General features: G+C 42.6%; 1 protein-coding gene across 2 annotated transcripts in view; it reads right to left on the bottom strand.

Moving 5' to 3' along the window:
* MKX (mohawk homeobox) overlaps positions 1-13,837 on the bottom strand; it is a 48,139-nt gene that overhangs the window by 26,200 nt on the left and 8,102 nt on the right. For both annotated transcript variants that reach the window (XM_075492584.1, XM_075492585.1), the window contains 2 exons: positions 11,970-12,123; positions 10,418-10,753 (listed from right to left, as the gene is read on the bottom strand). In XM_075492584.1, the coding sequence (XP_075348699.1) occupies positions 10,418-10,753; positions 11,970-12,123 (490 nt within the window). The remainder of the gene's footprint in view (positions 1-10,417; positions 10,754-11,969; positions 12,124-13,837) is intronic.

Genomic DNA, 13,837 nt, shown 5'->3' with positions numbered 1-13,837 from the left:
GCTCCATGGGGTGGGAAGAGCACTTAGAAGAGCAGGGACCTGGGATGAAAGTCTCCCTGAAGTCAACGCCCGAGACAAATTCTCCAGCACACCAAGATCTCATTAAAACTGCCCACAGTGTCTAGTCCACAAAGTACAACTAGTGCAAGGAGAGCAATCCTGCTGCTGTTTTGCAATGCATTACAAAATACCTTGGCTAGCAGAAAGAATTTGAGGCAATTTGCTCCTGAAGAGCCAGGCCGTGAAAAGCCTTCATTTTTCCAGCAAACTGGATTTAAGTTGACAAATAGTAACTGAGAGAAAAAAAGCCTGACAAAGTAAAGGGGAGATGGAGAAACCGACAACATTTAACTTGATCTTCGATGGTGTAAATCTGTCAATACCCACAAATGACCACAAGGCCATATGCCAGTTTTTACTCTGAGATACCGTAACTAAGACATTTGGCTGGTACCTCACATTGGAAAGAAAGTTTTTACATTTAGAAATGTAAAACATTGTAACATTTAAGGAATTTTGGCTACAGCTCACTAGCCAGCCTTCCCCCAGCTTCAGCTAAGGGATTATTTTGAATGTTGCTTTGCTTTTCATGCATCTGTTGCCTAAATCAATGTGGAGGCATGAGGGAGGGACTGAAAATTGGCCCTAGAAATAGCGGTATATTTTAGTGTCATAACTGAGAGTCTTGGCAATCCCTGTTAACTTGAAATGTCAGTGCCATACCAAACGATCTGGTCATCATAACCTCAACTTCTGGCCATCAGTGAAAGAACAGAGATAGAGTCTCCAACATCAGGTTTCAAGGCCACTGTGAAAAATTAAGGAAAACACATTTCATGGCCTGTTGGAATTTCACTTTACCTATTTTTGTGTGTTTCTTTTCAGCTGTTCCAGCTCTAGCTGTTTATCTGATCTCTTTCTGTTTGAATTTTTACTTTTTCCAGATTTTCTACAATGCAGTTTACTTCTCCAACTTACTTTCCTGCTTTAAACTCCTGCCCTTTTTTTGTAGCTCACATAAAACTCACTTACATTATACAAGTCTTCTGCATGCTTTGACTGTTAGGACATATTTCTCCTTTAACAGATCTAAAGTGGCTATCCGATGCCGATTTAATGCCATGAAGCATGAAAGACCTCAAATGGTCTTCAGTAATCACTGATAATTTCCACATCTGCCTCTTGTATGTCATATCCCAATTTTTAAGTTTGGAGTGAAGAGGATTAAATAAAACTGAATCAAACTCTGCTTTTCTGGTTTTGGATAATTAGAAATTGAACTTCTTTACAGACGACGATGAGGGATGTTTTTCTGGAACAGGTGTTTTCATGAGCGTTCCCCTTCCTCCATCAAGATGGCAAAAATCTCATACACAAACAATACCCACAGGTTGCCCACATTTTCCGAATACAGTCAAGGAGTTTTCCGAGTGGCCGGGTATAAACTCATCCGCAGCCTAACATTAGTCCATGTAAAGATCCCTTCAATCTATTTCTCAAATTGTGCCAAAACCCTCCCGAAAGCTTCTCTGTGAATACACATGGAAGATCAGAAGTCTGGTCTCGCTAAACTGCTTTCATCGTTATGTTTCTGGTATTCACATTATGGACAAATGACCTAAAAATTTTCAGTTAAACACATAAAGGAGTTTTTTTAAGTTACAGAATTACTTTCAAAAACCACAAACCTGCAAAGGGAAATAGGATTTGCTGGATCAGATAAGATTACTAGTCTTTCTGGTCAGGCACGTTCAGTGTATAGCTTTTTAGAAAAGAAAATTAAAATGAGAAGAAGTGATGGTGAATGAAACTAATTTTGCAGTTTGATACTGAATCAGTTTTGAAGATATTTTAAGAAGAATCCAGTCAATCAAAAATCCCACTCAAAAGAAAACAATCTGGTTTTTTTATTTCCCTATTTTTTCCTATTACGATCAATAGATAAATTCTACTGTTCGCACGAGTGTGAATACAATTTCTTACACTACCTGGGAGTGATCAAACCCTGCTTTGGAGCAAGACCCGGCAGAGTTTCAAGCGTTTGCCACCCACATAAAAATACTGCCACGGTAAGGAAAACGCATGAGCCTGTGCAGGTAAGCCAACACAGAAAACCCCAAAACATTTTATTTATTTACAGCTGTATGACTGAATACAAACAAGCTGCTTTCCACTAGTCTCACCACGGGCATAAAATATTTCAAACTCCAGGACTACTGAGAAGCTCACAGTTTTATTCAGCAGTCATCATCCTCCAAATTTACAAGCCTAACTCAGATGGTTATTACTGGGATGTACCTGCTTAAATCCCTTCCACAGATGGGAGAACGAACACTGCCCATGCCAAGTTTCAGTCTGGATTGAATTTTTACAGCTGGGTCATAAATTTGTGCATTAAAAGGGTTCTAATGGAAACACAGATACAGCCTTAACTACAGCAACATGAACAGCAGCACTGTAACACTGCGCGGGGGACAGTCCGCGCTACAAGCAGAATCTACCAGGACGTTACCCAAAGTCACGTTATTTCTCCCCAGCAGCAGAAGGAGGCTGGGACACACAGGAACCCCACGCCAGGTATGAAGTTTCAATTCAGACATTTTTCCAGAAAGAAGTGAAACTTTTATGGGCTCACCATTCCTTTAAATTTACTGCTGCAGAATGTGAAAAGTCCAGCCCTCATCCCCCTCCTGCTACTACCCCGTCCCGCCTGCGCCTGACTTTCCTGTACCCCGTCCCCTCCTGGTCACACTTTGCTGCACTGCACATAGATTAGTGTGTTAGTAAGTGTCACCGAAGACAGTGGTTACTCGTGAAGGAGATGATAGATTTTATATCTAGCAGTAGATATAAACTAGATATAAAACTAGATATACTACTGATTTTATATCAAGTAGTTCACTGGCCAAAAAGGTAGGGTTTTGTCCCTGTAATTTCTCTTTCTCCTCCACGCAGGTGCCACGGGCAGATGTCTCGGTGCAGGGGCAGAGCCAGCTGGAGATCCACGTGAGCCCCGAGGAGCAGAACGGGCACATTTCAGTGTCAGAGCCTACGCAAGTCTTGCTTGCAACCCAGCGCCAGGGTGATCCGCCTCCAACCACAGCTTTGCACTCAAAAGCACTTTCCAATCAGTGATATACAAAGCTAAGTGTGTGATTTCAAAACCACTCCTGATGGAGTGACAGCACACGTCTCTGTGTTTCTGTCTTTGCAAATACTCTTGTGTTTTGTTCCTCTTTTTCTCTCTTTCATGTTTAAAATCATGCCATATTTTTCATGTTCATTGGCCTACCTCCCCTCTGTGGCACAAACAGCTGATAATCACATTTTGCTGCTGGGTTTCCCGGGTAGGAGAGACAGCAGACATACCCTCCTTCGTGCCCCCAAAGCATATCGGGGGAAAGCTGCCGTGGCAGGGTCCCTCCGCGTGCACACCAACGCAGCGCAGGGCGGCCAGGCTACGGGGACGACCACGGGATGCAAACCAGCGCTCCTGCCCGATGCCGCACCGCTCCGTCCCCAGCTGCTGCAGCAGGGCTGCAGCGCCCAGGGCTTTCCGCTGCTCCGCTCCAGCTGCTGCATTTCCCCGTTACCGCGTCCCGTTATCTCCCCCGAACCCTCCTCTGCCCCCCTCGTTTGAGTAGTGCTTCCTTTTGCAACGCGTGCAACCGCTCACAGCGGCAGTGGCTGCAGCCGGCCGGTGTTTGCAAGGCTGAGGATCCCCTGAACGGGTGCAAAAGCCACGCCAGCTGACGTGCTGCAAGGCAGCGTGGAAGCCTGATGTTTCTGCTGTAAGAGATCTGCACAGAAATTTGGCTACCGGGGAAAATGCTCAGGCAGTAGACAGGGAGAAGGAATCACATCCATTTCACTAAATCAGTTTTCCCAAGCTGTAGTTTCACACAGTCTTTAAATACTCCTTAAATTAACTGCTAATTTTCTTACTAATTTCCCCATTATATTCATTACTAGCCATGCAGTCCACAGCTAAAACTGGAAAACAGTCTGATTTATGATCATGTGCTTTTCCATGCACATAATTTCCTGAAACATTCACATTTGGGCTGGCCCCAGGTTTTAAGACCAAGCATAATTCTGAAGACATTTTGAACAATGGGAAAATGGGGATAAATATTTCTTTCTCTTTGAACACACACCTTCACTAAATGAATGAGGCCCAAGGCTTGCCAGGGAACAGCCCTTGCCGAGGCCTGGAGCATTGGCTAACTCTAAAGAGGAGTATTAAAATATATAGTTGTTAGCGATTGGTGACAGCACCATACATTTTTCCTGCTGTGTCTGACAGAGGTCTTGGGCAAGCGCAGGGGTCTGCTGCTTTTTTGGCCGCTGCTGCGAATATTTGCATTGGGGAAATTTTAATGGTCTCAGAGAAACAGAGGCGGGCTGCTGTACCGGCACGGGCAGCAGCAACCTGTGGCCATGGAAACATGGCTGATCCCCTGATTTTTTTGGTGTCTCTGATTTTTTGGTCAGATGTTGTCATCTTTTCCATTTCAAATCATCCATGCAAGAACATCTCATTCTCTGCGATGATAAAGCTGTCAGGAGTCCTGAGACGTGCTGCCCTGAATTAAGCTGACTTGAAGAAAATCCTCTGCAGCCAAACAACTGGCTCGAGCTAGTTTTTACTGAAGTACGCAGAAAATTTGCCATGACATCAACAGAAGCAAAACCAGCAGAGGTGCACACGCACCTCCACTGCTCCGTGGTGTCTCCACAGCAATTACACCTGAATTATATCCACGAACATGCTGCTATTAGAAGCACATCTGACCTGCACATAGCCCAGTCTCCAGAATCTTTAATAGTTTGGGTTTAAAAAAAAAAAAGCCCCAAACATTCATAGCCATTTTCATCTGAAAACAAACAGATAAAACAAGGATGCACAGTGTTTGCACCCAGCACCTGTGAGAAAACAAGTACTCTCTTTTCCCACAAAACTGACCATTAAAAGCAGGGAGTGGAGAGAAATGGCTCAGAAAAATGAACACTGCCAGGAGCCGCTTCCCCTCCCAGCGGGGCTGGCTCCAGGCAAAGCCCTCCCCTGCCCACCGGCAGCCCCTGGGTGCCCAGGCTTTTGGGAGGGTGCTCTGCCCCCGGCGCCATCCATGCTCCCAGCCCAGCCAGCGCTCTCTTCCTCCGTTCCCCCACCTGAGAGAGGTTGAAACTGCTGCCTTTCCACAAAAAAGATTCCGTTTTGATCAAGCACTGTTTTCCAGGGTCATGTGGAAATAATCCGGACCCATTCCCCTTGCAGCTCAAACACTGAGAAACCGAGAAACTAAAGGGAATTGAAAAACAGCTTATTTGATTTTTGCTGTTCAAACTGAAGAAATGCAAAAAGTGAACAACCAACTTACTTAACTAGCGGGGAGCGCGCAGGATCTTTAAAATTCTCAAGCTTGAGCTATCACATCTGGTATATTAAACCTGACACTGTCCCTGTAGTAAAGCCGTTTCCTTTTAATCTTTCTTTACAAAAAACAACAGAACAGCAAATTAAACGCAATCCTCTCCTCAATTCTCAATTCCGTGCTATTTCAGTGTTGACGAATCAGGTCATGTAATAATAAAATTCCTGCAGAAATATGATCTTAACTGTGTAACCTTCAAATTGCAGTTATGCTGCTGTGTGCATTTAATACTGTACTTGACATTCCCCTTTTCCATTTCACTTCTGGATGACATTAGGATTTGCAACAAGGACCTCCTTCAGCTGTCCCAGGTTACCATTTATTTTAAAGTATCCCCAAGGTCTCCAGCACCGTTTAGATCAAACTTGCAAAAGTCACTGGTACTAGCGGTTTTTGCGGGTCCCTCGAGTTGTTTCTGAAAACAGGTTCCATTGTGTTCATATTATGCTTTTAAATTTTATAGCTCATTTTTAAATTACATGTTAATTTCTAAAAATGTTAAATTGCGAGGAAAAGTTGGCAAGGACCACACAAAATCACAGCACTGTTCTGCAGCTTGTGTGTGTCTCTCTATAGTACTTATGTGCATGGCTATACCCTTACATTTAAGTGCTCTGTATGAATGTGGGCCTAATCCTGCAGCGTGCCGAGGGTCTCATCAGAGGTGCTCAGTATGCTGCAATAAACGACCCAGGATCATGCTTCATAAATCACAAACTTTGCAGGATCCGAATGAAAGAAAGAAAGGAAGGCGAGAGGAAAGAAAAAGGCAGTAGTAATGAAAACATCAGAAACAGAGCACACTCCTGAGTATAAACGTCTAAAAATAGAGATCAAACATCTTCAAAAATCAACCAGTCATTCAAGAGTTTTTTTAAAAGCCACCCTCCTTCCCAGGCCTGCAAGTCTTTAGTTTCCTCACTATTTTTATTTGTTCTGGCTTTTCTACTGTGCTAAGTAACATATAAAGTGAAATCAATGAAAATCTGCCTACAGAAAGAAGTTAGAAAACTCCCTGTCCTGCCATTTCATCTCTCTTTCTCTCATTTTAAGTTTTGCTTTTGTTCACCAAACGCAGCTCACCAGACAGCGATATCCCAGCAAGTTGGGATTTTTCATTTCCTTCTGCGATAACGATGCAGAACGTTTTGTTCCCGCAGGTGACTGACGATAGGGTACTCGCAGAGCAGTGCAGCGTGATTACAGAAAAAGTCAGCATTTTAGTGATCTGTAAACCAAAGGCCGACGTTGCCGCTTTAGATTTACGTCCAGCCTCACTATAAACATTATTAGATCTTTTCCTTATAGATTTCTGGAGCGCTTGTTGCAGTCGGACTGTTGTTTCTGCGTGCGTTTGTACAACAAATACAGATAGGCAAGTCTGGTTTTAGTTATTCCTGTCACACAGCAAACTTGCTGTGAATGACGGCGTGCCAAGGAGTTAATGAAAACTTGTTCTCCAACATGGGTTTTTAACAAAACAAAAACACTGAACCAAGCCTTTCAGTGGTCAGTTTAAGACACATATTTGACCAATTATGTATATTTATATATTATACCTGCACTAGGATTAATCCGAACTGAAATTTTCAGCCTTAAGTGAACACATACGCGTATGTCACGTTATATACATAAGCACATCAGCTTACGACAGAAACGCTTACATATGTGACATATCCGAGTACGGCTGCACTCTTTCCTGGCTGTTCCGTTCTCCCCGCGCCGGCCGCCCGCGTTGCCTCCCGCGGCGGCTCCCCGGCTCCCCGGCCACGCAAGCGGAGCGGGACAGAGCGGCCGGCGGACGTGGCAGCCCGGGCACCGCACCTGCGAGGGACCCGGCTCGGGGTTTGCTGCTCCCGCCCCAGCCCTGAAGCCGCTTCCCACCAGCTCGCACTAATCCTGCAGAGGTATAAAGCGAGGCCGCCCTCCTGACAGTCGGTTATAAAGGTTATATAGCCTGTCCTCGGTCTTTACACGGGATTTCCCAGTTGCATGAAGCTGGAGTAGCATATGGTCCCGTGTTTATAAGCATGTTAATGACTGAAATGGGAAACTGTACGACCCGTTTTCCTTATAAACTTTAAACTGCAATTTCTTGGTTTTGTCACTGGACGCTGCACTCGTACCCTGTTAATTTGGCGCAGGCTGTTGAGGCGCTTGTGGTCGTGCTGACCCTGGGCACTGGACGAGCGAAGTTGCTCTGGACACACTGATGTACCTGAAATTGGGGTCCAGCCCATAACATGAACCAGATGCGGTGAGTAAGCTTTCTACTCACGATCTGCTACAGTAAGTTGCTTTTCCAGGGAAGCACAATAAAGAATTTGCTTCAACACCAATGACTGCCTGCTGCTAGGAGCACAGCAACCTTGCCAAACGTTTCTCAAAAACAAAATGTCAATCAGTTTTCACTCTGTGCTTTTTGAAATACTACTCAAAATGTCTTCATAAACTAACACATCTAGGAGGGACTTCACAATTCTGCTTCAACCCCTTTGTGTTAAAAATTAGCTGTTTCACTTCACAAAAAATTGCAGCAGGGAGCTCCTTATAAGCGGTGATACCTCACTTAAAAATACACTTGCTGCTTTCAGGAAGGCATGAGTGGTACAGTCAGCCATACCCTGGTATTTTGCTTAACCAAAATGGATTGCAGCTATTTCTGAGAACACAGACACAGGTCTGCTACATGACTGCACTGAGAACTGCCATCCCAGGTAGTCAAATTACAGAAAAAAGACATTAAAAAAATATATGTCCTTATTTATCTCTTCCCTTCTAACAATCATTTGGATAATTTCATCTATTTGTAAATAGATTTCGTGAATGGATAATAACTTGAAAATATCTCCTTTGTTCGTGAAGGGCTCAATTCCTGCATGTTATAACATCATCAGAAAATCATTAATGGGACTATAATCTTGTAGCTGAAAAAAGCCTACTTGTACCTATTATTTCCTGAATGTGCACACACATATAGGAAGAATATACCGAATAATATGGTGTGTGCACATGATCTTTTCCTTTCTATCAGCAGGCTACTGCCTGTCTGCTTTGGAAGTTTAAAAAGAATAAAACTATATCATGAGAGCTGCTAGTGTGTCCTCATCAAAGGCCATAGCACTTCAAAACATTAACAAAGATATTTAAGAACTGACTTAAATATGATCTCAAGAGGAGTTCCAGGAATGTCAGTTATGAACTTTAAGGACAAATATACTGGTTTTTAGTCATTCCAGCCCAGCCTGTGAACTCACACGGTTACAGTGTGCCTGTCTCGGCCTTCTCATTAAAGACCGTATTTTTTAGTGCAGCTTGAAACTTGGCAAGAAGAACTTAATCCAGTAGCAAATTTATTACAATTTTTTAAAAGTCATTGTGTCCATTTTTAAGTTATGGTATAAAAGTACAGAAAAAACAGAAGTTTACGTATCTGAGCTGCTGCATCTGTTCTTGAGTAACTTTTCACTTAAAAATAAAACTTGGCAGACAATATGCCCATAATGCGGACCAAATGCATTTGGTATGTTGAAAAAAAAAGCTAAATGAACAGAGAGAGTTAATTTTGAAACTTAGTCATTGTGCATGCACTATTCTTGCTCCCCACGAGAACCCGTTCCTCTGTGGGGCCCCCACTCCCCCCTCAGTCATCCCCTCAAGACCTGCAGGCACCAACGTCCTCCTACCCCTACCAGAGCATTCAGCCTCCTGAAATCCTTGTGGCCCCACCACAGGGACAAAAAATCACACGGAATGGGCCAGGAAAGAGAGAGCAAAGGCTGCAAACCTGAGAGGTTACAAAGACGAGGCGCACCTGAACCTGCCTGCCAGGGAAGCCAAGGGGAACCAAGTAAAACATCCAAATCTATATTAACTTTAGTGCAAAGCCCTCCGGTACTTTTCATCAATATTCATCCATCCCAAAAGCGATGCTGCCCACAGGGTGGTCCCTGGCAGAATAACCCCCGAGAAAGGCCCCGGGACAACATGAAGGGCTGCTGCGATGGGTGGAAACCCTGAGATGCTGGCAGAGACCTCCAGAGCTTGGGATGCAAAACTTATTTTTTTTCAAAGATAAGGGGACAGCCTTTGCCTTACATCCCCAAAGAAATACACAAGCTTCACAAGAGGAGCCTTCTAGCACTCCCTGCCCACAGGGACCTGAGTAGGTCCTGTTCTTGCCCTGATTTACAGCAATTTACTGGCATGAACCAGGCAACCCCATGTGCCTTCCTCTGACCGGCAACACAACGGATGATATAAATCATGCTTTTACGTTTTTATTGATAAGATTAAAATAATAAATTATGTGTAACCCTTCAAAAAAACCATTAAGCCAAGATATTTAATGGCCAAGTCTGTGGCCCCTTAGCTCAGTGCGCCGTGTCTGGAGAGTGATGCAGAAATTGGTCTAAACTAATCCCTGCATTCCTAAGAGATGCATGAGCACCAAAAGGCCATGCCCCGGAGCAGGCACTCTGAGGACAGAAAAGATGCTGTACAAGAGGGGAGGGTGTTCATGTGCGCTCCATTGGGGGGCATGCGGCTCAGGTAAGGGCCACAAACAGCCACCTTGAAATTTCAAAGCCCTCCTTGTCCTCCCAGCTGGGGCCATGGAGTACTTCAGTCCTGCTCTAGTCCTCCCTTATTGTAACAGAATGCTCAAGATTTTTCTCCTTCTTTAGGCTTGTCTTAGTGCTGACAAAAATGGCCTGTAAGTGTCATTTCAAAAATCAGCCCCATAGCTCCATTCAAAAAGCAAACCAGCTTCATTAGCGGTCAGTAACAGCGTGTAACTTCAATACTGCTGACAGAACTTCTCCAGTGAATGAGAGGGTGGACAGGAGTTAACCACTCTCATACAAGAGGACGGACAGGAGTGATCTACTCTCATAAAAGGCACAATCAGGTGACACTCATTCCAGGTGACACCATCCACCAAAGCCGGCTGTATGAGAAATGACACAGAAAGAATCCCTTACCTGTCCGGTAGACAAAATTGCCTTCTGTCTCTGATGATGACGGAGACACCAATTCCTCCTCAAATTCATTGGAACTAAATGAACCAGAGTGATTCCTTTGCCTTGTTTTTTCCATCATAGCTGCATTAGTAGCCATGACATGTCTCAATGAGTCATTTAGGTAACGATTCAATAAGCTGCTTTTGTATTTGGGGGGTGACACGTAATCCTCATTGGCACTTGTTTCTGGTCTCACTCCTGTTTTTATTACTGAACTTTCAGTTTTAATCACAGTGTGATGAACTGGTTTGTTATATCCCCCTTCATTCATATGGTTTCTTGGAGGATTTTCTCCATCTGAAAACAAAGGAAGAAAGATACAGTATTGCATCAAATACCTAATATTTAACAAGACGCCTTCTCTACATGTTTTAAATTGTTATAAATATAACTAAACCTAGACAAGTAATTTTAGACTTCAGCATTAGACGATGATTTTCATTTTCTTCTGTTCACACATTGCTCACAGTAGTTCCCAGGGTTCTCAGATGTTCCAGCTATTCCAAATTAATTAACTATAGAAAACAGTGTCTGGGTCTAATTTGTTCATGAGCAATACAAGGCAGGTAGGAAAAAACTACGACGTGCCCTAAATCAATTATAAACATTTCAAAATCTCAGTGAGTAAGCTGAATTCTTACTGTCATAACTTGAAATGTGCTTCTCCTGAGTACTATGACATATTTAAGCGTATTTGCTTGAACTGTACTCTTTTAATTGCCCTGCAACCAATCTTTTAAAGGGAAGTGCAAACCAAAGAAATGTGAGTACAAACTGAAATCAGAACAAAGAGAATTGAAACTGAGTACAAATTGAAACATATTCTTCTAAAAATTCACAGATACATTTCTGACAATGTTCTGCAGCATTTGTTCCTGTCGATGTATCTCCATGTCACAATCGACTAAAAATAGTACATAATTAACACAAATGTTCTATTAAAAAATATAGGGTGCTACTTAAAAAATTCCTACATGTGTTCATTTGGATAAGAAAGAGAATTTCAGTGCACCTTTTAAGGAAAATGTTTGCTGGTAAAATACATGAAATAAGTAACAGTAATATTCAGTTTACCATATAATAAGCCCCACTGAAGTTAATCAGATTCTCTTGTTAATGATGTGATACTGCTATAGTCCTTCCATCAAGGAAAGTACCAGTCAAGAGATTTCTCATTTCGTTAAACCAACAAATGTAATCAATTTTTTCCTTTAATGCACATCAAAGCAATAGGCTTGTAGAATCTAATGAACTAACAATTATCTTTCTAGTAACAATGCTATACGAAACAGGCAAATAACATGCAACCAGCCTGTCACCCTGATTAACCTACACAATCCTGCTTTGCAAGGCTGCATAGCAGTTGGGAACCAAAACTGGCACCTAATTCACAAAAAGTAAAGGCGGATCTACTGAGGGCGTTTTGTGAGAAATTAGAGCTAACGCAGGGTATCTGATACTTTATAAATATATTTTAATCAGTTTAAAATTGATAAAAAGAGTGTCAACAAACCTTCAGAGCATGAGTCATCACTGCTCACGCTGAGTCGTTCAGCATTTCCTTGAACGTACTTGTTGTACAGTTTTATTCGTAAAGCCCAGCTAAGGTCTGGTTGCCTGACAGTATTCTTCAGGCGACGTCTTGCATTGGCAAACCAGTTTGATACCTGCATACAAATGAATGTATTAGTTTCCCTTGAAAATGATGCAAATAAACAAATCTAACCCATATAGTTTTGATGAGGTTTATGTGTATCCTAATAAAATGGCAAACAAGGGAAACATGAACAGGAGTCCATGAAACTATCAACGAGCAGAGCAGGAACCTCAGACAAGAAGGCAGGTTCAGGCTTTCCACCCTTTCCAAGTGTTAGCAAACCCTCATTGTTAACAAGGTTTTAATTAAGGTGTCCCAAAATAGAAATTTTATATCCATCTTTCTTTTTTTTTAAAGATAACACCCTGAACTTTCAATACAAATCTTCACCACATTACTAACTTCCTAAATGAAAACTAATAGCTAATGTTAGGTAATTTGCCTTTGATGTTTAGGTAGGCTACAATAAGGCTGTTGAATAGGAAAAGCCATTCTGAATTTGGTTATATAAAAGCCCAAATTCTCCCTCGTGCCTTATGAGTACTCTGACAGCTAGTGGGTATCAGGAAAGTCTTACTCAGAATATAATCTGCCTTGAGTCACTGCAGAAATCAACTATTTGCTCTACCGAGCAGCAGCTTTTATGAACTCTTTCTGTTACGGAAACCCTAAAAAGCAGTGAAGATGCAGATTCCTCACACAGGGACTAGTAAACGAGACTGGCTTGTCTTTGTTCTTAGCTGCAGAGCATTTTCTAGTTTGACATTGCAAAACGGATACACGCTAGTATCCTTCTGGCATACAGGGTCACCACAAAGTCAGGCTCAAACACAAGGACTTCACAGTGCTTTAGGTACCAAAGCAGCAAAAGGGCACGGTATAGTCTTCTGTGCCCGCACTGCTAATCAAACCACCAAACGGGATGCATGTACTTGCAGCGACTTTGCATGAAAGCATACCTCAGAAAATGCTGGCCTTGATTCTACTGTAACTTAAAAATATATAAAATAGGAAATACTCATACTGATAGAGTGACCTTACCATAACCTTACTACGAGCAAGAGCAGAGGCAAGCTACCTACACTCTAACAATATTTGTTTAATGATAAATCAGGTCTTAAAAATGCTATTTACTCCTTGCAGGAGTAAGTGTATTTTGACATGACCTCTGCAAGAAGGAGGCAGAGTAGCATTACTTGCAAAGGAGAATGTGAAGAATGTCGGGAGACGCTACAGCCCCACTCACATCTTTGTGTTGTGAAAGTGCACACAGAGGAAGCTGAGACTACTGCGGTCATATTCTGACCTGGGAACAATCGTACCATTTAATTTATGTTAACCTGCAAAGCAAGTTAACACATGTTTTATCAATACATGCAACCCCACCTACTAGAGAGCCAAACTGTAGACCTCAGTGTTGGATTTTGGCCCTAGTTTTGTCATGTGTCTATTGTAGCTAAGGTTGTATAAACTGCACAGAAGTATTTGGCCAATTATTCTGGATTGATAATCTCTTCTAGGGTGATTACGAGAAAAATAAACACTATCTGCTTAAAAGAAAAACAAAACTTCCGTTCAGAGTCCCACCCAGAACTTAGCAGTGGCACCTTAAGCCTATCACTTTGATTTTACTTAAAAGCACATTTACTTGAAACAGGGTTCCACCAAAAATACAGCGAGCCCCGGATCAGCACTCCGATGCCAAACACATAACTTTACAAACCATGTAGTTTGCTATGACAGGTCAGAAGACCAAAACTGCAGCTGGCAGAGAAGAGTAAGTA

This window comes from Mycteria americana, chromosome 2 (genome assembly GCF_035582795.1).
Source record: "Mycteria americana isolate JAX WOST 10 ecotype Jacksonville Zoo and Gardens chromosome 2, USCA_MyAme_1.0, whole genome shotgun sequence".
NCBI lineage: Eukaryota > Metazoa > Chordata > Aves > Ciconiiformes > Ciconiidae > Mycteria > Mycteria americana.
This window is presented reverse-complemented; position numbering and strand designations above follow the sequence as displayed.